The sequence below is a fragment of the Poecilia reticulata genome, chromosome 2 (genome assembly GCF_904066995.2).
Source record: "Poecilia reticulata chromosome 2, P_reticulata-male-v2, whole genome shotgun sequence".
NCBI lineage: Eukaryota > Metazoa > Chordata > Actinopteri > Cyprinodontiformes > Poeciliidae > Poecilia > Poecilia reticulata.
The window spans coordinates 27,161,470-27,184,999 of record NC_088831.1 but is presented as its reverse complement, the minus strand read 5'-3'; the positions used below and the strand labels follow the sequence as shown (position 1 = coordinate 27,184,999).

The 23,530-nt window shown below is 39.1% G+C and overlaps 3 protein-coding genes across 8 annotated transcripts in view; 1 reads left to right on the top strand and 2 right to left on the bottom strand.

The window, feature by feature from the left end:
* Positions 1-63: 63 nt before the first annotated feature.
* u2af1 (U2 small nuclear RNA auxiliary factor 1) lies at positions 64-3,787 on the bottom strand. The gene is made up of 8 exons (XM_008401686.2): positions 3,656-3,787; positions 2,458-2,545; positions 2,006-2,072; positions 1,455-1,504; positions 1,245-1,343; positions 988-1,121; positions 475-567; positions 64-376 (listed from the first exon to the last, which is right to left on the bottom strand). The coding sequence occupies exons 1-8, from the start codon at positions 3,697-3,699 to the stop codon at positions 244-246; spliced, it is 708 nt and encodes a 235-aa protein (XP_008399908.1). The 5' UTR covers positions 3,700-3,787; the 3' UTR covers positions 64-243.
* A 2,655-nt stretch (positions 3,788-6,442) lies between these two features.
* On the top strand, positions 6,443-14,472 carry gabpa (GA binding protein transcription factor subunit alpha). Of its 3 annotated transcripts, none has more exons than XM_008401731.3 (10): positions 6,443-6,549; positions 9,609-9,701; positions 9,781-9,925; positions 10,007-10,091; positions 10,178-10,402; positions 10,481-10,675; positions 10,781-10,837; positions 10,975-11,097; positions 11,333-11,525; positions 13,813-14,472. In XM_008401731.3, the coding sequence occupies exons 2-10, from the start codon at positions 9,625-9,627 to the stop codon at positions 14,030-14,032; spliced, it is 1,320 nt and encodes a 439-aa protein (XP_008399953.1). In that variant the 5' UTR covers positions 6,443-6,549; positions 9,609-9,624; the 3' UTR covers positions 14,033-14,472. The 3 variants fall into 3 exon arrangements, with proteins under 3 accessions (XP_008399953.1, XP_008399970.1, XP_008399962.1); XM_008401748.3 differs by lacking the exon at positions 6,443-6,549 and adding an exon at positions 6,610-6,874; XM_008401740.3 differs by lacking the exon at positions 6,443-6,549 and adding an exon at positions 6,610-6,912.
* Positions 14,473-14,557: 85 nt separating this feature from the next.
* The window catches only part of appb (amyloid beta (A4) precursor protein b), a 40,096-nt gene continuing 31,123 nt past the window's right edge, over positions 14,558-23,530 (bottom strand). For 2 of the 4 annotated variants that reach the window (XM_008401700.3, XM_008401719.3), the window contains 8 exons: positions 23,400-23,528; positions 23,201-23,300; positions 21,216-21,283; positions 20,742-20,880; positions 19,929-19,982; positions 17,932-18,023; positions 17,274-17,420; positions 14,558-17,158 (listed from right to left, as the gene is read on the bottom strand). In XM_008401700.3, the coding sequence (XP_008399922.1) occupies positions 17,057-17,158; positions 17,274-17,420; positions 17,932-18,023; positions 19,929-19,982; positions 20,742-20,880; positions 21,216-21,283; positions 23,201-23,300; positions 23,400-23,528 (831 nt within the window). In that variant the 3' untranslated portion in view covers positions 14,558-17,056. Of the gene's footprint in view, positions 17,159-17,273; positions 17,421-17,931; positions 18,024-18,923; positions 19,046-19,928; positions 19,983-20,741; positions 20,881-21,215; positions 21,284-23,200; positions 23,301-23,399; positions 23,529-23,530 lie in introns of those variants that run through there. The other 2 variants (XM_081602221.1, XM_081602229.1) reach the window with 2 other exon arrangements.

Genomic DNA, 23,530 nt, shown 5'->3' with positions numbered 1-23,530 from the left:
AAGTTGGTCAAAAAAACATGAAAACTTGTGTTTTGTTAAAGAACGAATGAGTCGGCACACATCCTTTTTGAGTAGAAACTTTAAATTTAATGAGGTGAAACTTAATTTCACAAATCTTCAAAACCTGCTGCCTTGTAATAAATCCAAATGAGGCAGGGTACAAACTAAAAAAAAAATTAAACAAAAAAAAACAACACAGTGATGGATTCAGGGATGGAGAGTTGAGTGGTCGATGCTTGTGGCTCAGAATCGTCCTGAACGCTCTCTGTCTCTGGACCGACGCCGCTCATGGTTACGGCCTCCTCCTCCTCCACCTCCACCTCCACCTCCTCGACCTCTGTCCCGGTCTCTGGATCGGGACCGAGACCGGTGGCGGCTGCACATGTAAAGAAGAAGCAGGGGGGGAGGGGGGAGTCAATTAAAACAACTTCACAGGGAGGCAAACGTGTCTTAATATGGAAGAGATGTTTTCACCCCTTCCTGCGGCGTCCATAGAGCTCTCTCCTGAGTTCACGTGAGATTGGTTTCAGATGCATGAAGTTACAGAAACCTCCACGAGTGCATTCCCTGCAGAGAGGAGGACAGTCACTTAAAGTGGACTCCGAAAAAATAAATAACTCTGGGATATTCTGAAGTGAAAACGTACACTGAAAACAACAGATGGTAGAAATGGGGTTGCATTATTAAGCAAAAACACCCAAAGTGGCCGTACCCAACGCCACTGCTGAATGCTGAAGTTCTGTTTCTTAAAAATGTGCTCCTGCTCCAACACAGCTGATTCAAGACAGATTCAAAATCTAACATTATCAATCAGCTGAGGAGGTCAATTTTAAAAAATGTAAATTAATTTTGTGTTTTAGGCTGGCAGGTTGTAAAACCTCTAAATCTTACGGTACAGGAAGCACAAGTTGTGGCCCAATGCAATAAAATAACTCTCCAGAAGGGACGTTTTCACGTCTGTAATGATGCAGACCCGTTTTTACTCACCCCATCTCATACTGGCGACAGCAGGCCTCTCTGAAGTCTGTGACGGGAGAGAGCTCGGCGTGGATCGGCTGCCCGTTGAACCATCGATTGTTCAAGTCGATCACAGCCTTCTCAGCATCCTCCTCGTTACGGAACTATAATGCGATCAGAGGAGATATTAATAAATAAAATTAAAAAAAAAAAACATGTTGGAGTCAAATGAGCCATCACAGCAGTGCAAAGACAACAATATGCGTTTAGTTTAGAACAATGTTCACCTTCACATAAACATTTCCCACAAGATGGTCCCCAAGGTTGTCACAAACGTTCATTTCCTCCACCTCTCCGTATTTTTCTTCCATCTCTGTGAAGACTTCCTGCAGTGGCAGGAAACGAGGAGTTACGAGTGACGTTTTGAGCTCCACGTTTATGGATTTACGATTAATAAATGTTCCAAAACTTTGCCAAGAATATGAATCGCCAGTTACCTCAAAAAACTCGTCATAGTGCTCCTGCATCTCCATGTCGCTGACGGTACCTGGTGGTTGCAACAGAGAATAATAAATTAAAAGTGATTATTGAAACTACGTTTGGCAGAAAGCCTCTCAGCATGGGCAAAGTAATCACCTTTGGTGATATTTTTACAAAATCAACATTTGCTGAATAAAATACGTCATTATTTCAAACGAGACACAGTTTGTTGTCATGTCTGAAAGCTTAACTTGCATTAGAGAAAAAAAATAAACTTTCAAATCCAGGGTTTTTACCAGCTTTGGGTTAATTTTTGGTTAAAACAGATAAAATTATTACATTTACATTAACAGTAATTATTTTTGTGTCATTTCAAACCTTAGGAGAGAAAACACAATGTTCAGCATATAAACATCACATTAATTCAATACGGGCTCACACCAAACATTTTCAGCATGAATACATGTATTGTCAAATCCCTGGTATTCATTGTCTTTTAATACATTACAGAAAGATAGATGACAGAAAAAAACCAGATACTTTTACTGCATTTTAGGTTTTTGCTTACAGGTTAATCCATCCAAAGACTGAGCGCTGTTCTGAGGGTTCCTGTAAATATTCAGCAGGGCAATTGTCTGAAAAACAAACAAAAAAAACTCACATTTGAACTCATGAAGCCAAACATCAAACTACAAGAAATGATTTCCACTTTAGTGATGTCTTTCAGAACAAAATTTAACTATGTAATATTATTATAGTACAGAATTAACGAAATAGAAAAGCTTCACCTCATCCTTCATGTAGTTTTTCTCACTGCTGATTTTAGGCCATTAGAGGCTCTTTATTTAATGTTGTCAAATTACAACAACATTATTGTTTCGTGTTTTTTGTTGTTGTCATCATCTAATCCTATACTGTTATATTATTCCTGGTATTTCACATTGAAAAAATTTATGTTCTGTTACAAGTGTCTCAACTTCATGCCGTATATGTGGAAGAATGTCAGTACTAGGCACTTACCTGGCTAAACGTTGGCTTGTTGTGTAATCTGGAGCAGCGGTCGCCATGTCGGCAGGCACCAATTTTAAAGTAAAACGAACAATTGACTCTGGAAAAAATAAAGCAAAAACAATAAAGTTAAACAAAGTCACAAGAGTTCTACAGAAGACAACCCAAATCAAATATAGATATATAAAGTAAAAACTTTGCTGTAATACAGTTTGATATTTTTTTAACATGAAGATACTAAATTATAAGAGAACACAATTAAAAAAATAATAAAATAATGGATGCTTTTCGTCTTTATAATGTTAAATGTTACCTTATTTTTAGGTCATTAGTACAACAGCAAGGTAGACTGGCACATTTATGCAATATTATAGGAAGCATTACTTCTGCAATAAGTGTCTAAACGTGGAATCAAATATAAGACATGGCTAATATTTTAAAACAGCAGTGACTGCAGTTACAGATCATTTTAGTCTTACATTACGTTTGCCTTCTTACTTTTGAGGACTAACTGCTCAATTTGATTTAGTAAATACTTGTTTTACTCAACTTAATAGAGGTAAATACTGTATGCAAAAAAACAAATTGCTAATTTGTTCATCAAGTTTTGCTTCCCGAGTCTCTTTGAGACAGTTTAACAACAACAAAAGAAGACTTTAATGATTTATTTGTTTTTTATATAAATTTTTTTATGTTTATCAAAAAGGCCCGGGGAAAAATATCCAATATTCTTGATTTACAAAAACAATGATGATAATTACAATTAGTAGTTTTCGGAGTGCGTAGAGAATGTTGGTGAAAAGTTACGATAATTTAATTTCTTTACGATAATTACATTTTTTAAAAAGCTAACCACGAGCATCACGTTTTTTTCTGCTACAAACAAAGAAATGTTTGAGGTTAGCACAAAGGGAGCTAGTAGATTGAGTAAAACCAGTATTAATGCTAAATCAAATAATTTTTATTAGTCAATAATAGATTATGATTTCTAAACACCACTTTTCATTTACCATCTCATTCAGACCAAAAGCTAACTGTCGTGTGCGACGACATTTAGCATGCTAGCGCTAGTAGCCACGGCTAATGTAATGCTACGGCTTTTCAATAAGAACTGAGTGAGTTTTGCATTGATATTCAAAGCTATCCTCATTTTAAAAACATGGACAATGAAAATACGTATTAGTTAACCAAGCACTTATTAATCACTTACTTATCTTTCTCTGTCCCGAAGATGGAGGCCAGATACTCTGCCATCTTGGCTCTCTATTCAAATCAGGCAACATTGACTAGCACACTTCCGGCACGCTTCATTCAGAATAAAAGCACGTTCACTGTCAACATTCAATTTTCACAACAAAACGACATTTAAAGAAACAGCATTCTGAAAAAGACAATATGTCAGTGATTGAATCATAATGTGAGATGTATTTTGTAGTTTACCTCGATGTGTCTATGTACTTTTTTATTTAACCCAATATTGTTTCTACTTTAATCTGATCACAGTAACTTATTTTTACTAATTACAGAAAGGGGGCAACAATAACTAGTTACATTTACTCAGTTACATTTTGAGTAACCTTCAGAAAAAAAACCTTTTAGTGGTATTTTTAATAATATATACTTCTACTTGAGTTATATTTATTTATTCATGTATTTATTTTTTATATAAGTACAATTTCTGGACCTGTAAACTACAGTATACGTTATTGTCATTGGAAGTACTTTATTATGATCCAATATACATATAGACACTCCCTTTAAGTATTAGTTTTATAAGTTTTAAACTGAGAAGTTCACTCGGAGAAGTGCTTCTTCTGCATCAATTTGTTATATTGTAATCGTACTATTAGCAATTTTATTTTCATTTTTAAAATACCAAAATCTGCACACAGCTTTATATTTTTGTCTGACATGACTTCATAATACAATATCAGATGTTATAATCTGTTACTCAGAAATTAAATAGATTTTTTTTATGATTTTGTATGTTTTTTTACTTTCACTTGAATAATTCCTTGGATGGTTTACTTTTTATTTGAGTGTGAATATGTTGTAGTGCTACTCTTGAGTACAACTTCTGAATAAGTTAACCACCCCTGTTCATAGATTGCTTTTTCTATCCTTTATTTTTATTTTACGTTATTCTTTAAATTGATTGTGCTTTCCAAATTTCTGATTAGCATCAGCAACACCATGAACAAGATTGTTTAGTTAGTGGATGAGCATACATGTTCCAACTCAAAATAGACATTCCAGGAATGGACAAATTTATGAAAATAAAAACTTAACACATAAATATTAACACATAAAAACTGATACAAGTTTATTTTAATTTTAAGGGTGAGTGTTTACATGATCCATTGGGAAAAAAAAGAGCCATATATTCATGCAGGGATCCATAAAGAAATACTCTTCAGATATACACATGTACAGCTTCTACATTTACAGCTTAAGAGAAGTGAAACATCCAAATGACTCTAGTTCAACATGCCACATAGTAAACAGAAACTAAACCTTGCTTATTGGTTGCACTACTACCTTTTTGATAAGGATGGTATATCAGTGAATCTCATTTTATTGTTTTAAGGAACCTTTGTAAAGTTATCAAGATAAAAAATTTTTTTTGGAAGTTGTCAGCATAGATAATAAGCAAAATATTTATTTTGACTTTACAGTGTATTACAGAATGCATGTCAGTTGCTTTGGGAAATATATTACTGAATTATTCTCCCAAGAGACTTCAAGGATGGGTTTATATACTGTATATGTATATATATAAATCATTGAAGTAATTTCACTGAACTAAATATTTTTTACAGTATTGGAACTTGAACTGAAGAAAAGGTTTTAAGAAGTGGAGTATTTCCACCAGCTACATCAACTTGACTGGATGATGTTTTAAAGAAGCTAAATAAGTGTAACCCCATTTATAATGGCCACAATTTAACATATGCTCCCAGCTTGATCTGCCTGCCTTTTAACAAAACTTGCTTCCAGAAAAGCTTAGCACAACACTCATGTATTTAGTGTTTGATGGTGTAAGTGAAGATACTCGACATCTCTTCACTTGGACTTATGGGATGATTCAAGTGTTCTGAGGTCATTTTTAAAAAATGTATTGTACTTTGTTTACATAGGTTTTCATGTTGCAACAGATGACGCAAAAATGATTCGTTCTCAGGCTTCCAAGATAGACAAGGGAAAGTCAGGCTTGCAAGATAGTCATGTTTTTTTTCTTTCATGCTTCTATGAGAAACTTAATGTATGAATTTTTTTAGTTATAATGTTTTAGACTGTTACAAAACCAACTGATATGTGGTATTCTTCGTGTTTCTGGAAACTATAAGCAATACCATGCATTTTAAAATGCATGGTATTGCTTATAGACTTAATCATCATCTAATTAGTAGCATTGTCAGGGTGGTGGCATCATCATGCTGTTCTTCAGAATGGACAGCTGGTCGGGTGATTTGATAGGAAGATGGACGGAGCTAAATGCAGGTCAATCCTGTAAGAAAACTTGAAACTGGAGAGGAGATAAACTTTCCAGATGAACAACTCCCTAAACATACAGCCAGAACAGTAATGGTGTTAAGATCAATGTTTTCGAATAGACCAGTCCAAACCACTCTTATCTTTGGATGTTCAAAGCTGGTAGAGACATAACAAAAAGACATGCAGCTTGAACTGCAGAAACAGGAGGTTCTACAAACTAGTTTACCCGGTGGGACTGAATTCATATGCATGGCCTATTTGTTTTAGCTTTAAGAAACCCATCCTCTCTTTCCTCAAAACAATTGTGCACAAAAAAAATCCCAATACGTAACATTAAATTGTGTGGTTGTTACATGACAGTATTTGAATGGGCCAAAGAACACTCTTATGAAGCTCTTTATAATGCATAATTATTACATATGAGCTAAGCCAGAAAAAAAGCATGTCTATTTAACTACCTGTATTTTGTTTGTAAGTTTTGAGCTCAGTATTACCAGTTAGTCTCCGCCCCTCGTTTCTGTAGCTGTGTTGTTGGCCCAAAAACTTGAAGATACGACACGACCTGGTGAATTTTGGACTTCTGATTATTAAAAGTTTGAACTTTAAAAGGTACTGATATTCGCAAAAAGTTTATCTGCTCGGATGAGTTTTTTGTAACATGTTAGTGTAATGATAGATGGTTCCGTTTAGTCGTGCCCTGACTCTTCCCGCTATTTTACAGCTGAATTAGCCAAGCTAACCCTGTTAGCTGCTGAAAGTATAGTGAGGGTAGTGGGAAGAGGCCGCCCACCTTCCAGGCAAGCACTATTCGGGTAACTAGCACAGCCCTACCGACGGTGGGTAAACTCGGACTACCACAGACAGCTGGTGTTAGGCTTTTGTCGTTGTAGGACCACAGAAAGCAACGAAACGAAGCGCTAGCTGTTAGCCGAAGGTAAAGCTGAGCCGCCGCTGACCCCCTACAAACAGACAGTAGGTACACATCCCGAGAGGATTAAGCGAATTTGAGTTCATACTTCCGCATTTCATGACAAACCGCGCTTAATTTAATAAAATCGGTAACATCACGATGGATTTTAGGCAATAGTTTTCCTGTAAAAAAAAGCGGGCTGTGTTGTTGATCCGAGCGGCGGATCTCGGAAGTCTTGTAACGCTGTAAACCTTTAGCCAGGATTTCCGGCTCCTTTCCATTTGCCCTATGCTGTTTTGTTTCCGTTTATTCTATTTCCGTTTTAAAAGTTTTCTACATCCAGAGTTATAGTGTTGTTTAACGTAGCCGCGCTGAAGTTGTAACCCTTCCTGCCTTTTAAATTTATTTCAAACGTAGTTTAGCACTAGAGGCAGCGGAAGATGGACGGTTGTGTAATGGACTGCCTCGCCCCGCGCTGCTGTTTTGTAGCTAACTTGTCCAACACAGGCCTGCTCCATTGTTGCCACACGTGTAGCCTGCTGTCTGACATAGACTTTTGTACATCCATATTGCACTTAATTGGGATTAATAGTTATGTTTAGAGAGTGTTTTGTTGTTCGAGGCCTAACAGTTGGCCCTGAACCCCACAGCCTCGACCTCGCCTTGGCTAACGTTGGCCAGAAGTGAAGTGTCCCAGGCGGCCAATGAGGAGGCGAGACTCAGAGGCCCTTCTAGCAAGGAAAAACTTAGCTGCTCATATAATTATGTTGTTTACGTGAGAAAAGTTGAAGTTTAAGAGGTTGAGCTCTGTTTAAGCTGTCGGCTTATATATATCAAGTTCAACTAATGTTTTAATTAATCTTCCAAACCATTCATATTTTGTTAATTGTATTTAAATTGTATTCTACTCTATAGCTGCTTTTGCAGTAAGTTTGATTTCTCTATTCATGTATTTTGCCATGAGATAAAGTACAAATAAAATAAAGGCAAACAAATTAACAATCTCAGTACAATCTTGAATACCTGAGTTTTATTTATTAATTTTGAAGGAGCAAAAGGATATTCACTTTTCTTTTAGAAGCCTCTTAACTGTAAAATACATTTTCAAAGCCAATTCATCAGTTACCACTGATGAATGCATCAGAAGTGAAACATCCAAATGTCTCTAGTTCAATATATCAGTTACCACTGATGAATGCATCAGTGGTAACTGATTAATGCATTCATCAGTGATTAGTGCATTTCCATAGGAGTGGTCACACAGGATGAAGACAGAGTTGAAGATTGGTTGTTATTGCAGTGACAAAAACAATACAATTTTTTTTTACGTCTACATAGCATTGCATAAATTCTAAAATCAAAATTTTGTAAAAAACAAAAAAACTAATTAGTTTATTAGTAAACTGGTTAAGTTTAAGGTAAGGTCATTTTATTTATATAGCACATTTTCAGCAACAAGGCAATTCAAAGTGCTTAAAAAAGTTTACTTAAAAGGTAAACTTTATTACTGTATAATAAAATAATCTCTACATTTTGGTGTTTGTTATAGATTAGGTATAAGTCTATGAGTGTTTCACAGCTTGATAGCTTCATAAATCTATTTAGGAAGCCTTGAATTTAATAATAGTTCTTTTTTTGTCTTAAAAAGTCTCAAATGAGCCCAGATTTGGTATTCAAAATCTTTAATTATATTTAATTGTAGACCATAAAATTCTACATTTGTACATTCTGTCCTTACTGTAACTTTTCTTCTTTTTTTTTTTTTTTGAAAAATATATCAACATAAGTTTGTTCCACATGCTGTAATTGTGGCTAAGAAATTTGGCCGTCATTACTCTGACAAAACTTCAAAGTTCTTGATATAGGGCAATAAGCATTCTTGTTGGAAGGATATTAGGCTGTCTAATAAAACCCTGACAAATTACTTCTCCTAGATTTGGCGTTACATAGTTTCTACAGACAACCTCGCCCTTTCTCATAAAATATTGCATATTTTGGCTTGATTTCAGAGAGCAGTCTGGTAACATCCATTCACAACAGTCATTAAAAAAGTTGATGCACACAGTTTGAAGGCACTGAAGCTTCATCAATTATAAGTTATGGAGTCACATGCAATAGTGGAAAAGCAAACATCAGTGGATAAAGTTATATTTGCATTTTTAAAAATAACTTTTTCTTTTCAGCCAGCTTACCTCTTATGCAGAGCAATATGTGGAGGAGGGGCAGCACCTTATGTAGCATTAAACCAGAGAAAAGTCCCTGGTACTTTTCTCTCACCTCTTATTCAAATGTCTGCATGATGAAAGTTTTTGGTGGTTTGTAAATCTTGTTATACCTTAATACAATTAAACCCTCCAAGTTTCATAGATGTCCTTCTCAGAACTGGGTGCAATAACATCTAAAAGTATCGCCCTCAAATAATAAATTGCCAGTACCAGGATAGAGGGAGAGCTAATATGGGAACCACTAGGGGGCGCCATAGTTCAACATAAAGAATTGTTTCAAGGTGAATCTAAATGATGTTGCTGAAAAATTGAATGCTAACAATTACTTATTGTTGTTTTCTAAAGTGGGTTTTGTCATAGTACTGAACATCTTTTTTGTTTAAATGTATGAATCAGTTGATTTTAAAATAAATTCTTGTGTAAAAATCAACTTTGTGATAGTTGTTTTTCTTTTTACTTTTGATTTGGTCATTTTTGTGTTAAACCTTTAAGCAAAATGAATCTGAGTAAAACTTATTCTCTCTGTCTTCAAGGGACCTGTAACTCAAGATGTCTAAAAGCGAGACAGAAGAGTTGATAGAAATCGAGATTGATGAACGGGAGAAACAGGCTTGCCTAGAGGAAGGGTAAGCTAAAAGATCACTTAAACACTTAAGACACGTGCGGATCCTACATGTTTTCATTCTCATTGTCTTGCATTTGTAGCATTGAGGAGCAGACCATCACAGCGTCTGATTTGATTCAACAAGATATTGACATCAATGAGCCCATTGGCAATCTGAAGAAGCTTTTGGAGCCTCGCGTCCAATTCTGTCTGGATGGATTTGACATCTGCTTACAAGACATTCAGGTAAGATCGGTGTGGGATTAGATCATCTCATATTTTGAAGCAAATATTTTGTACTTATTTGTTATTTTTTTTGTTTTTCAGCTTCACCCGGATCACAGCCTCTTCGATCAGGGGGTAAAGACGGACGGCACCGTGCAGCTCAGCCTGCAGATCATTGCCAAACCAGGTACCAGTTCAGCCAGAAGTGTTGAACACGATTGTCCTAAAAACCCAAATTTCACTCAATCATGTGTGGCGTTTGTCTTTGCCCAGGGGAGGAGAAGCTGAACATTCTGGAAATAGTGAAGCCTGTAGAAACGGTAGAAGTTGTGATTGACCCGGATGCGGCGGGAGAAGATGGGTCGTTGGTGGAGGAGGGACAGCTCATCGCAGTAGAGCGGTCCTCCCTGTCCGATGAGACGTCGGAGCAGGTGACGCGCTGGGCCGCCGCGTTGGAAGGTTACCGCAAGGAGCAGGTCCGGCTCGGAATACCGTACGGTGAGAAACGCCTTCGCCGAAACCTTTAATCTCACGAGCCGTGGCTGTAAGGATCCTAACCTCCTTGCTCTTCCTCAGATCCTTTGCTCTGGACAGCTGACCAGGTGATCCACTGGGCTGTGTGGGTCATGAAGGAATTCAACATCGACGAGATGGAGATCGGCAGCATCCACATCCCCGGCCGAGAGCTCTGCAGTTTCAACCAAGAGGAGTTCCTTCAGAAAGTGCCCAACGGAGAGATACTGTGGAGCCACCTGGAGCTGCTGCGCAAATGTACGTCACAACAAACCTCTGTTTGCTCTAGATACTGGAAAGGTCGTCTTTTGTTTGCTAAGTATTCGCCTCTATGGAGAGAGTAAATCTTTATATTTATCTCAGATGTGTTGGCCAGTCAGGACCAGTCGGGGGGGGACGCCACTGTCACTATAGATCAACGTAAGTGTTGCACGTGATCCAGTTACACTTACCTGAGTTTAGTTTGATGTGTGGGACTTACGTTAGCCTAGCACAGAAAAAAGTGACTCATAAATATATTAGCTGCAATGTGCCTGATCACTCGTTTGTCTTTGTAGCTGTTCAGATAATTCCAGCTCAAGTGAGCACGCCTACCGCTATAAAAGTACTCAAACACAACCGGGGCCCCAGAGCGCCCAGAATTTCAGGAGAGGAGCGCAGTTCCCCCGGCAACCGCACAGGTAACGCCTCACACAAACTTCAACATGTATATACTTTCATTTCCCATTGAGGAGTTATATCATTAAACTTACACATTTCTAAATTACTGTACTACATCTACAGATGATACCATTGGTTGGGTTTATTATTGGCCCTCATATAGAAATGATTGTTGCTGAATTTGATTGTTGCTCATTTCAAAGACTGATTTCATTATTTGCTCTGTGATGGCCGCCCTGTCTCCACGGTTTCCAGGTAACAACGGTCAGATCCAGCTGTGGCAGTTCCTGCTGGAGCTTCTGACGGACAAAGATGCACGAGACTGCATCTCCTGGGTCGGGGAGGAGGGAGAGTTCAAGCTGAACCAGCCGGAGCTCGTGGCACAGAAATGGGGCCAACGCAAAAACAAGCCGACGATGAACTACGAGAAGCTCAGCAGAGCCCTGAGGTTTGTTTCTCCTCATTTATTTCATGTTTTTCTTTCTCATAAGCATTGGGTTATTTTAGATGCCTTTATCATTGAAGTTTAGGAACTTCCAGGATTTGAACTTTAACCTGGGTGTCAAATTGATGCAGAAGTATACGGCTTTTAAAAATAACTTTTTCATTAGAAACATTCCTGATTGACAGTGGTAAATTTATTGACCTCAAATTTGGGACTTCAAACATTCCTAAATATTTCCAGATTTTCATTTGATTTCATTAAGTTACGTCTTAAATTTGTAAATTAATTCATTGCTTCTTTCTTTGATTTATGTCAAATTTTTCTTAAGAAATGAATTGGCTGGATTATTTATCTCCACATGTGGTATTTATAGCAGTAATAAAACCTCTTGACATTTTATTAAGTTACACCCAGACACTTCAGTGTGTTGTATTTGTGTTTTATATGATAATAGTGCCTACTTGTGAATTTATTTATAAAATAAAGTTAAATTAAAGGTTAGGCATGCTAGTTTGATCTATGGGCCCTTTAGTCCGACACTCCTCAATAAAGTCCTGTGCAACCAGTTGTCTTGCTCGCACGTGACTTCACTATAAATCTACCTGTTCTGTGAAAGTCGAAGAGGTTCAGTAGAGGAAGTTCGTGAAGACCAAGAAACACAAGAGACGGGTCAGAGATGACGTAGTAGGGAGGTTTAAATGAAGGTTAATCCCACGGTTTGAATGATTCAATCCCTTGTGCAGGAATTAAAAGGGTTTTCCACAACTGTACCCTGAAGGTCTGGCAAAGACAGAATAAGTCATAGGAGCAGCCGAGAGACCTGCGGTGACTCAGGCAGGAGGGTCTACTGAGGGAACAGATTCTAATGATGCAATCCACAAATCTGAGCTTCATGCAAGAAAGGCCAGGGTTTTGCCTGAAACCATACAGAAAAAATAAAGAAGGTGCTCTTCTCATATGTGACTACAACGTTTGCATGAAAAGGTTATGTGTAGAGCTGCAACATGCAGATCTCCCCCTCCCCCCCACTGTGGCCCAAAAATGCTAAAGCACTATTTTCAAAAGTAAAGGTAATCAAAAATGTAGCAGTATTTTCTCAAATAAGTTCTTCAATAATTAAACCTCAGGGTTGTAAAGGTTGCTGACTCGTGTTGAGGAAAGGACCTCTTGAACAGCGACCCATAATGCATCATGCTTTGAGGAAGCATTTTCTCCATCAAGGCCAGGCATGCTTAGATTAACGCTTACTTCTTCTGTTTACACTTCTGCGCAGGTGACAAAGCCTCGTAAAGCAGATCAAGATGGAGTCAGTAAATCTATTTATAATGCTTGGACTTGTTTAACCAGTTTACATTTTTCCTTTGAGTAAAAGTGAATCTTAAGGACCCGAGTGCTTGTGATCCAAGTATCAGCTGAAACTCCCACATGCATTAAGAAAACATCTTGGCACAGTTCACTGATTTTAGATAACAGGTCTTGACTTCAACAAAGTCAAACCCAGCTGCTAATAATTAACTAGCTTAAAAAAAAGAAGACAGTACTTGTTTTTTTTGTATTGGAGTGAAAACTTTTTCACTTCAATTGGCAGGAGTGTCTTTACTGTTTACATTGGGGTGAAGGTGTTATTGCTCCAGTGGACAAAGTCATGCACACAGTGCCTTAAAGCTGCAGAATGTAACTTTAATAAAAAGTTTTTTACTTTTTTAAACAGCTTTATGTATACTGTTGTGACAGTTTAAATAAAGCTCCACTTCCTATCACTACTTTTGCAAACTGCAGAAATGCTCAATTTACAGTCAAAAACAACCAATCAAGAGCCAGAAGGGAAATTTTAGCGCTCTCAATCACACATGTGTTCAAGCTGCTAAATGTGCTAATGGCGGAGAAACAGATTGCCGTTCCAGAAAACCGCTTGGTCGTCGTCATCGGTGTCCACGCTTACTAGCATGGGCATTAATGTCAGGAACTAGCTGTAGCTTAGCAGAGAGCAAGGAGGACAGTGTGAGCGGTGTGTACAGGAGGGTGATTAACAGCGCTAAGACCCTCCTTCTGGTTCTGATAGTTTGTTTCTGACCACGCTGTGTATTTCTGCAGGTAGCAATGGGAGAAAGCTGAGGAGCTCGATTTTGGGGGGTTTTCCCCACAGATTATCTGTCTTATAACAATTATGTAAAACATTTTTTTTTTTTAAATAAGTTGTATACTGCAGCTTTAAAACTGGAGTGGAGATGCACAGCGTGTTTTTTTTATTTTTTTTTACTAATTATCAACTTTGCCTGTTGCGGTTCAGGTACTACTACGACGGGGACATGATCAGCAAAGTGCAGGGCAAGCGCTTCGTCTACAAGTTTGTGTGCGACCTGAGGACTCTGATTGGCTATAGCGCCGCCGAGCTCAACAGCCTGGTGACGGAGTGCGAGCAGAAGAAACTGGCTCGCATTCAGATGCACGGCCTCGGACAGCCCATCACCACAGTAACGCTGGCCACCACACTGGACAAGGACAGCTGAAGGAGGCCGCGGCACTGGCTGGAAATCATGCGTCCCTTTAGACACAAAGCTGATCCCCGATCTGTGTGAGGATTAAAAAAAAAAAAAACTTTGTTGTATACACAGTTAAATTCAGCTTAGACTGAGGCAGGTGTTTTTTTTTAGCTTTTCACTAACTCTACCCAACAGAGGCGAGCTCAGGATGAGGAAAGAATGTGTTTATAAATACAGATTGTCGTGTGCATGGCTGAGTGACTGAAACTGCTATTAGAGGCTCGGTGTTGTGCGCTCCTTGTCTGTAACCCACTGTATATACAAATATGTCATGTTTTTTTGATAGCCACGAAGGCAAGTGTATTTTCATAAGACCCATTTTGTATTTTATTTAGTGCGTTTCCCTGAAGTGCTGGACCCTTTTGTGTCCACTTTGGGGGAATAAAGTGACAAACATTTTCTATCAACGTTGTGTGAACTGTAAATCTTTTCCAGATAATCCCACCCCCAGTTATGCCCCACAGAAGAAAAAAAAACAGCCACAGTCATATGTACATTCAAAATTTATTTATGGAATGGGGGAGTGTAGAAAGCTTTTCTGACTTTAAGCAAATGTTTCAAACCACACACAAAAGGAAGGTCACCAAACCAATGAAGGGGGGGGAGAAAGCATTTAATTAAACATTCACCTGATTTAAGAGCTTCAGTTGGTGTCTGTACATTTGCAGAGGTGATATGTGTTGTATTTTTATAATAATGCAATATATGCATGTCACATTCATGGTAACTATTATAATAACTTAAGGGGAGTTGAACACGTCTCTCGCTTCGAGGAGCATTACAACAGATATGCAAGGAAAGAAACGTTACAGCACTGTACATGTATACACAGCAGATGTAGAAAAATAGAAAGGGTTGATTTGGTGAAGGAATGTTTGTGGTGTAAATACAGAACCGTCTGGAGAACATCTGAGCACTTTCCAGTAAGTACTGCCCTCGCTAATGTCTGATTAACAACTCCTGCTCTGTACAATATTGCTGCCAGATCTGAAACAAAAAGGGTCGATGTGAGGAGTTGGGGGGGATTTTTAGACGAGGACAAAAGAGCAGACAACTGGAAACCCATCACTTCAGCGGCTCAACAAACCCAGATGCTCCGTCGGCCAAGTATTTACAATCAAGATATTAGTTAAATCAGGAATGATATGCTTTACTAAAAACAAAAACAGCTTTCTAAAGCTTAACATGAAAGGGGGACAGCTCAGGATCCAGAAGCGAGGTTCTGTTCGAGGTTCGAAGCAGTTACTATCTTACAGTTTTTACTGTTTGTGTCTTCATTTAGTATCAATCCAGGTGATTTGATCCTCGAGGCTTAAAGCAACTCCAAAACTTTAAAAAACATCAACAGCATAAGAAAAATAGTGCAAAATGCTGATTTTTAAACTGCCTCACTTGTCTGACCAGGAAAGCTTTTACACGTTCCACTCTCAGCGCGCGTTTCACACAGGAAGGTCATCGGTGGCGCACCGCCTCCAATATCCACCTCTGAGGTAAATGATCAATCGCTTTTGTAGAAATACCCACTGACTGCAAATGTGACTATGGCTCAAATATGTACAGTATAAATAAATAATAGTCAAATACATGATTTTCTCACAGCAGGTTTAAAAGCATAGAAACATATTTTTACTGTTGAATTAAATTGTAATTTTTACCCTCCTAATATTACAGATGCAGAGCTGCAAGAGGTCCTGCAACACATAAGCAGCTCAGAGTTTCTCCTTGCTGCTGTGCCTGAAGCTTTGCTCATATTAAGTCAATTTAAAGAGTAAAACTTGATATTTTCACATGCTTTTTATTGAGATTTCTTCTGAGACCTTTGCTGTGCGTGCAACGATGCTCGCACGACTCACACGCAGCATGGCGGGTTAGAGCGAGGTGAACACTAAATTATCCGCAGCAGGTAAGATACTAACTGCTTACGCTCTTTCCACAGAACCTCGTTGTAAAATCCTGGACCACCCCTTCAATCTTCGTTCTAAAACAAAAGAAGAGATCACAAAGTGCGGCGACAGTCGGCATCAAAATTAACGCTATTCATATTTGGTGATAACAGCCAGGCTTCGGAAATGACGAGTGCATAGAAACGCAAACAGTAACACGATCTTCTTCCTTTCAGATTCTAGTAGACTTCATATTTCACACGAGGAGAGAGCATTTGGCCCATGCAGCTAACGCAACAGTGAAGCATGGAGATGAGCGGATTTCAATTAAAGCGAGTCTGTGCGACGACAAAGCAGAACATATTCTCAATACTTTTTTTTTTTTTTTTTCCTCCTTCATATCACGAGATCACAAAGTTGACACTGGAAATATACAATCCTGCTAAAATATCTAAGAGGGAGGTCCGCTCTCAGGACGTCCGCATACTTCGATAAATGCCATGCACTACATATACTTACAGCTAATCTCTGGCTTATTATATTACACATGAAAAAAAACAAACAAAACATTAAATATCATCAGCTTTTAATATATTTTGATTGAGGATATATTTTTTTCTTTGTTTTCTGCTTTTTATGTAAAATCTACCTGAAACACTTCAGTCGTGCGGCGAGGAGCTCTAAGAGCCCCGTCCTGTTATCTGAGGGCAGATGATGATGTCATATAAACACAAAGGTGTTTCCTGTACAAACACCACGAGGAGTTGTGATTGGCTGAAACGTGCAGGTAAACCAGGGTACCTTTGTCTGCTTGAGGGATGGGAGGGTGGGGGGGAGGCTTTTTAGCTCTTTACAATCAAGCAAGAACAAAAAAAAAAAAGATTAAAAAGATATTCGTTCCATGCCAGCATCCTTTGGCCCAAACCCCTGACTGAGACATGCAAAAGATTGATCTTTTCTGTTCAAATCGTTAAAAACCAGCTTTGACCAGCCGCCCTCGTGGTCCCTGCAGGGGCTGAGGGCAAGGGATCAGAATGGAAGAGAGCGCGACGGTGACCGTGTGGAGCCGGGCGGGGCACACCTGAAGGACACGTCAGCCAGCGGTCCTTCAGTTCTGCATCTGCTCGAAGAATTTGTAGGTCGGGTTCTCGTAGCCGTTCTGCTGCATCTTGGCCAGATGACGCTCCTCGGGAGTCACTGCTGCGTCCACCTTCAACAAACAAATAAAATAAAATAAATAAATAAATAAATCACGGGGGAAGAAAGGGAGATTATGAAGAAGGAAGTTTATAGAGTATCACATCATGTAGGTTTTAGCCTTTTACCTCGATTACGCCGTGATGGATGGAGGTGTATTGCTTCTTTCTCAGCATCACCAAAGTAATGACGATGACTGTCGCTATGACGACCCCTCCAACCATAAGCCCGATGATGGCGCCCTTGTTGGACCCCACGTCCTCAGCAAAAAACACCTGCAGATGAGACGCGTCGGTCAGGACTATATATCAGTACAATAAAAGGGACTAAATGCTATAAACATACTTAATTTTGCAGCATTTAAACAGCTTTCTTGTATCTGGTAAAGTGACATTTAAAAAGTCTTTACAGTATGGATGCATTGTTGCAATTTTTGCTATCATAGGATATATAAAAGCTTTTGCCAAAAGGTAAAGATTTTTTTAAATAACAATAGTTTCTACCCATTTTCTCATTTCTTTGGTATAATTTTTCAGAGAGCTCAGTTTTTCCAGCCCCTTTCCAAAGTACATGTACAAAAGCTTCACTGAATTTATGATGGATGGATCTGGCAGAGCACAAAAGAGAGAAAAAAGTCTGGAAATCTGAATGTGTCCACTTTAGGTTTTGTTTATTTTTAAATTTTAATCCAGACCAGGAAGAGACTCAGTCCGGGTTCCAGACTGCGTCTGAACCCTGTTCTAAACTACTCTGGGAGGAGGGAATGACCCGCTTGGCGATCTCTACCAGTTTTTGATGGTAAACCTCGTATCCAGCGCTCTGCCTCTCTTCGGTGTCCATCCGCACCTCTGGCATCTCTTCTGGCTTCAAGGCAGAAACTGAAATCAGACAAATCAACTTCATTTGAAAACAGAAAGTTTCACTAGAAGTGCTTTGTCACACACCTGCTTACAGAAAAAAGAAACCCACAAGGCAACAACATAATGATTGACAAGACTGGTTTTATAGCTTGAAAGGGACAAAAAAATCCCTACAAGCCCAGCAGTTAAATGTTTTCGATTCTTAAGATATGAAAGCAGTAAGGAAAACACGAGCAGGTACTTTCCTGGACAAACAATGCGATGAATTTGATAGGCTGAAATATGCACATAAATATGAGTCCTTTGTCCGACCGTTCTGAGTGGAAACTATCTTCAAACAAATTAAAAAGGATCAGAAAGACTTGACTCCAAGCCAGTTGCATTTCTTTTGTACTTATTATGTTTAGTATAAACACGGTGAGAAACAGAGAGAGAAAGTAAAATCCAATCTCAGTTTTTATTCAGGAAACTACAGACAATGGGCCTTTTTAACTATAAAATGCTTCTTTATGCCTGCACATCGTAGTCAGCAGCATTTTACAGCTAAAAAAAAAAAAGAAAAAAAGAAAAACACTTTAGTTATGCAACATGTTCCATGATGAAGTTAGTGAAATCAGGGTGTGGAGTTTAGTAAACTGTAAAGGTTTACTGCACTGTAAACTATTGCACCTGCAGATAAGGCTTATATATATATATATAGATTTATTTTCAGTTTTGAGAAAATATGACCTTGAGATTCATGTTGGTACCAGAATAAAAAAACAAAAAGAGTCCATAAAATGAGAATTACCCGTATCTGTGCGAAGTAAAACAGCTGTTCATCAAAAAGTTGTTGAGATATTTTAGTTCAGAACAGGTGAACAAATCCCTAAAATAATGGGGTTCCAGACTGCGTCTGAACCCTGTTCTAAACTCTGGGAGGAGGGAATGACCCGCTTGGCGATCTTACCAGTTTTTGATGGTAAACCTCGTATCCAGCGCTCTGCCTCTCTTCGGTGTCCATCCGCACCTCTGGCATCTCTTCTGGTTCAAGGCAGAAACTGAAATCAGACAAATCAACTTCATTTGAAAACAGAAAGTTCACTAGAAGTGCTTTGTCACACACCTGCTTACAGAAAAAGAAACCCACAAGGCAAACAATGATTGACAGACTGGTTTTATAGCTTGAAAGGGACAAAAAATCCCTACAAGCCCAGCAGTTAAATGTTTTTCGATTCTTAAGATATGAAAGCAGTAAGGAAAACCGAGCAGGTACTTTCCTGGAAACAATGCGATGATTTGATAGGCTGAAATATGCACATAATATGTCCTTTGTCCGACCGTTCTGAGTGGAACTATCTTCAAACAATTAAAAGGATCAGAAGACTTGACTCAGCCAGTTGCATTTCTTTTGTACTTATTATGTTTAGTATAACACGGTGAGAACAGAGGAGAGTAAATCAATCTCAGTTTTATTCAGGAAACTACAGACAATGGGCCTTTTTAACTATAATGCTTCTTTATGCCTGCACATCGTAGTCAGCAGCATTTTACAGCTAAAAAAAAAAAGAAAAAAAGAAACACTTTAGTTATGCAAATGTTCCATGATGAAGTTAGTGAATCAGGGTGGGAGTTTAGTAACTGTAAGGTTTACTGCACTGTAACTATTGCACTGCAGATAGGCTTATATATATATATTTATTTCAGTTTTGAGTATGACCTTGAGATTCATTGGTACCAGAATAAAAAACAAAAAGAGTCCATAAAATGAGTTCCGTATCTGTGCGAAGTAAAACAGCTGTTCATCAAAAAGTTGTTGAGATATTTTAGTTCAGAACAGGTGAACAAATCCCTAAAATAATGATTGGTAAAACATTTACGTGTTTTGAACTTTTTTATTTATTTATTGTAATTAAAAAGGGTGTTGCAAACACAGATACATACCAGGTCGTGTCGGGAGTCCTCTGTCTGGATTGGGACGAGCATCGACAGGCTCAACTGCAGAGAAAAACAGCAAAAAAAAAAAACAACGTTGAATAGGACTAAACTGAACTCCTGATAGCGGTTGTGGGTTCTCTACTGTCTGTGACTTTATTCAAGTTGCACCCTCAGGGAATCATGTGGTTTGTAACAATTACAACCTTCTTTTTATGTATGCGACTTGCAACTCTAAATTACAGGCGCTTTGTGTGATACGTTGAGCTAACGAATCTGGGTTTTCCATAATAAACAAAAAGTTTTACAAAGACACTGAAAGCAAAAGAGGGACGGCGTTGGCGATGGCCGCTCAGACAGTCGTTTGTGTGGGAGAGAGCTGCTGAGACAAGTAATGACACCTAAAGTTCAACTATCTGAGCTAACACCCGAGCAGGTCATGTAATACTAATAAAATGTAGCTGCTTTTCAAAGATACTTAATTTAACCCTTGTGTTTACAAATAGGGTCCAACTGACCCCACACCAGTATCACTTGTATAATTTGCCTCAGTCCTTGCAAGCACAAGGGTTGAAGTACCGTATTTTCCGGACTATAAGGCGCACCTAAAAGCCTTAAATTTTCTCAAAAATCAGCAGTGCGTCTTATAATCCGGAAAATACGGTAGTCCAATTGGGACAAGTGCTTACTGTTAAAGATTGGCTTCAGGGACACAGGAAACCTGTTAAGTACATTTAATCCAATCTATTTATTTATTTTTATTAAAGAGGTTCACCGTTCACAGATTTTACGTCAACTAGACCCCTTTACGTTAAGCATTACCGTGGTTCTCAGTGTTTGGCTGGTTGAAGCTCTCCGGGTGAATGAAGCCCAGTCCGTCCAGGCCGGGTTCCATGGGAGCAGAGCTGTAGGCCTGATCTGGCATCAGCGCGTCGTTGCCATAGCTCACCCTGCCGTCCACCTGCAAACGCAGAGGGACGTTGATCAGGACGCGTCAGAGTGAAAGGCTTTCCAAATCTGATGAGTTGTCCCCAGAAAGACCGAGTCACAAGACTCAGTCGATGGCCTTAAAGAGCCAAAATTACACAAAAACACTGAATAAATTCTCCTAAATATGTGATCCCCACAGTCTGACAGATTTGTTTGGAGCTCAGCTTTTGTTTTTTTGCGCACCCACCGCGTCAGCATTTTAAGTTTCCTTGTGCTTCGTGACTTTGTCCCAACTGTCATATTGTTTGGCTTTAACGCTATTTATACATGCAGGAGGCATATGCGAGTGGGAGCAGCCTGACTCACCCGCCCGTCGCTCTGCAGGGAAGAGACTTGCTGAGACAGCTCAGACTGGACTCTCTGCACTATAATCGCTGGAAGGGAAAGAAACAAAGTGAGCGTGGAAGGCAGAGACGGTAGGAATGGATAAGTGAGTAAAAGCAGCTAGCCCAGTTAGCATGACGGTGCCATGCTAACTGAACTGAACTTGCTTAGCAGGCTAGATTAATGACTCATTCTGATTCTTTCATCCTGACCATTTGTCAATGTAATATCAATATTTTAAAAGATATAATGTCTTATTGTTGCTGTAGTGTTAGGATGACCTCTTTGCTCTCCAAAGAAAACTTCTAATAAATTAGTAATAGCAATGGGAATCTAACATTGGATTTATTCTCTGTCCTTACCAAATCTCCCACACGCGTCACATATAGCGCGCCTGATTCATCCACCGCCTCAAACTTTCACAAACCTCCTCGCAAAGTGACTAATCCATCCATGTGGAGCACAGTGGTGTCTCAATGTCTTTTTGCGGCAAGTTAATCACATACTGTTGCACAATTTTAACACAGTTGAACTCTTAAATTATATGACTGCCAGTTCACTATTATTATATTGGACTCCAGTTGATTAAGCACAGGGAAACAGCATAACCCTGTATCAGTGAGAGCAGAATTTGTTTTTTTTCTGGTTGTACAGCGAAAAGATAATGTTGTGTAAGTTGGCACCTAATCACTTCCGAATCAGATAAACTGCCTCGATTAAACTTTGTTTTTACATCTTATTGCAACCACAATGTGACAACGTGGCTAAAACCAGAGTCAATATATCTGTAGCTTGTTGGTCATTTTGCGTTTATCTCGACTGGCTTCACTCATCTGGAGGCTGATTTCTTCCTCCCAAATTAGCTCAAACTCGGTGAGACTGGATGGAGAAACTCTGAGCACTGGCACAGATTTTGAATTGGTTTTGAGGGCTGGGCTTTGTCTATGCCAGGGGTGTCAAACTCCAGTCCTCAAGGGCCACTGTCTTGTAGTTTTTAGATGTTCCACAGGTACAAAACACTGGAATGAAATGGCTTAATTACCTCCACCTTGTGTAGATCAGTTCTCCAGAGCCTTGCTAATGACCTAATTATTCTATTCAGGTGTGGTGCAGCAAAGGCACATCTAAAAGTTGGCAGGGCAGAGGCCCTCCAGGACTGGAGTTTGACACCGGTGATCTAGACCATTTGAACACAAGAATGCGTTGATCTTATCCATTCAGTTCTATTGTAGTGCTGACTGTCTGTTTACAGGTTATTATCCAGCTGGAAACTGAACCTGACCGGCTTCAATTTCCCTGTAGAAGAAATCTTCTCCATAACACAATGCTGCCACCACTGTGTTTCATGGTTCAGTATTTTGAACAGAGGCAAAAAAACAATGTTAATGTTGGTCTCTTATGAGCAGAGCAGCCTTTGGTTTGTGGTGTTTCCTTCAAACAGAGAAGGAAAGCCTTTTCATAAAAGCCTGATTTGTGGTCTGTATGACGTACATTTGTCCAGTTGAGCTGTGGATGTCTACAGCATGTCATGTCTCGGTGCGTTGACAGTGATGCAGTAGTTTTAGCGTTTTCTGATTATGGACTGTGAGATTTTTATTTGTAAAAACCTTTAAAAAAGCAGGTATCTAATCCACAGCTACTTCCTACTTTGAGTTTCTATCACCTGAAATCGGTCTAACAACCTCCTCGTGATATCTAGATTTCCACTGATTTAAAACAAAGCTAAGTCATCAAATCTCCGCTGACTGCAATAAGACTTTTTTTTTTTGCTTGCTTGGGATTAGCGTCATGTCAAACCAAAAGAAGAGTAGTTTTAGGATAAGGCTTGTATGCCGTTTTGGATCACAGCTAATTACTGCAAACAGTCAGAAAAAAAATATAAAAATGTGCTCTCCAAACAAATCTCTTTAAGTGCAGAGGATTTGTGTGACAAAGTGGGTCCAAGCACCGTCATTAGGAACACTTACCAACTTGTTTTTGGATCTCAGTGGCCACACTGGGCACCTTGTAGAGCAGACCTACAGACTGATTCATCCTCTCATCAATCACACGAAGGTGAGTCAGAACCTAAAGGTCAAGAGGTGAAAAGAGAGGTCAGAGTCAAAACTCTTGAGAGTAAAGATGTCCTATCTTTACTTAGTGGTTGTGGTGTATAGGTTTCAGCACCTGAGGGCGGATCTGAGCGGCCTTCTTGGGGTCGACGGTGCGGACGTGTTCGTAGTGTTTCAGTGTGTGCTGCCTGTCCTTCTGTTCTGCACGGACGTACTTCTTCAGCAGGCTCAGCACCTGCCGGGGCT

What these genes read in the sequence shown, in the direction of transcription:
- u2af1 (XM_008401686.2), bottom strand. Translation starts at nt 3,699, where the DNA reads ATGGCAGAGTATCTGGCCTCCATCTTCGGGACAGAGAAAGATAA. An exon ending in TTCGGGACAGAGAAAGATAA is followed by an intron (nt 2,546 to 3,655) that starts GTAAGTGATTAA and finishes TATTTTTTCCAG; the next exon opens with AGTCAATTGTTCGTTTTACT. An exon ending in ACAAGCCAACGTTTAGCCAG is followed by an intron (nt 2,073 to 2,457) that starts GTAAGTGCCTAG and finishes TTTGTTTTTCAG; the next exon opens with ACAATTGCCCTGCTGAATAT.
- gabpa (XM_008401731.3), top strand. Translation starts at nt 9,625, where the DNA reads ATGTCTAAAAGCGAGACAGAAGAGTTGATAGAAATCGAGATTGATGAA. An exon ending in CAGGCTTGCCTAGAGGAAGG is followed by an intron (nt 9,702 to 9,780) that starts GTAAGCTAAAAG and finishes TTGCATTTGTAG; the next exon opens with CATTGAGGAGCAGACCATCA. An exon ending in TCTGCTTACAAGACATTCAG is followed by an intron (nt 9,926 to 10,006) that starts GTAAGATCGGTG and finishes TTTGTTTTTCAG; the next exon opens with CTTCACCCGGATCACAGCCT.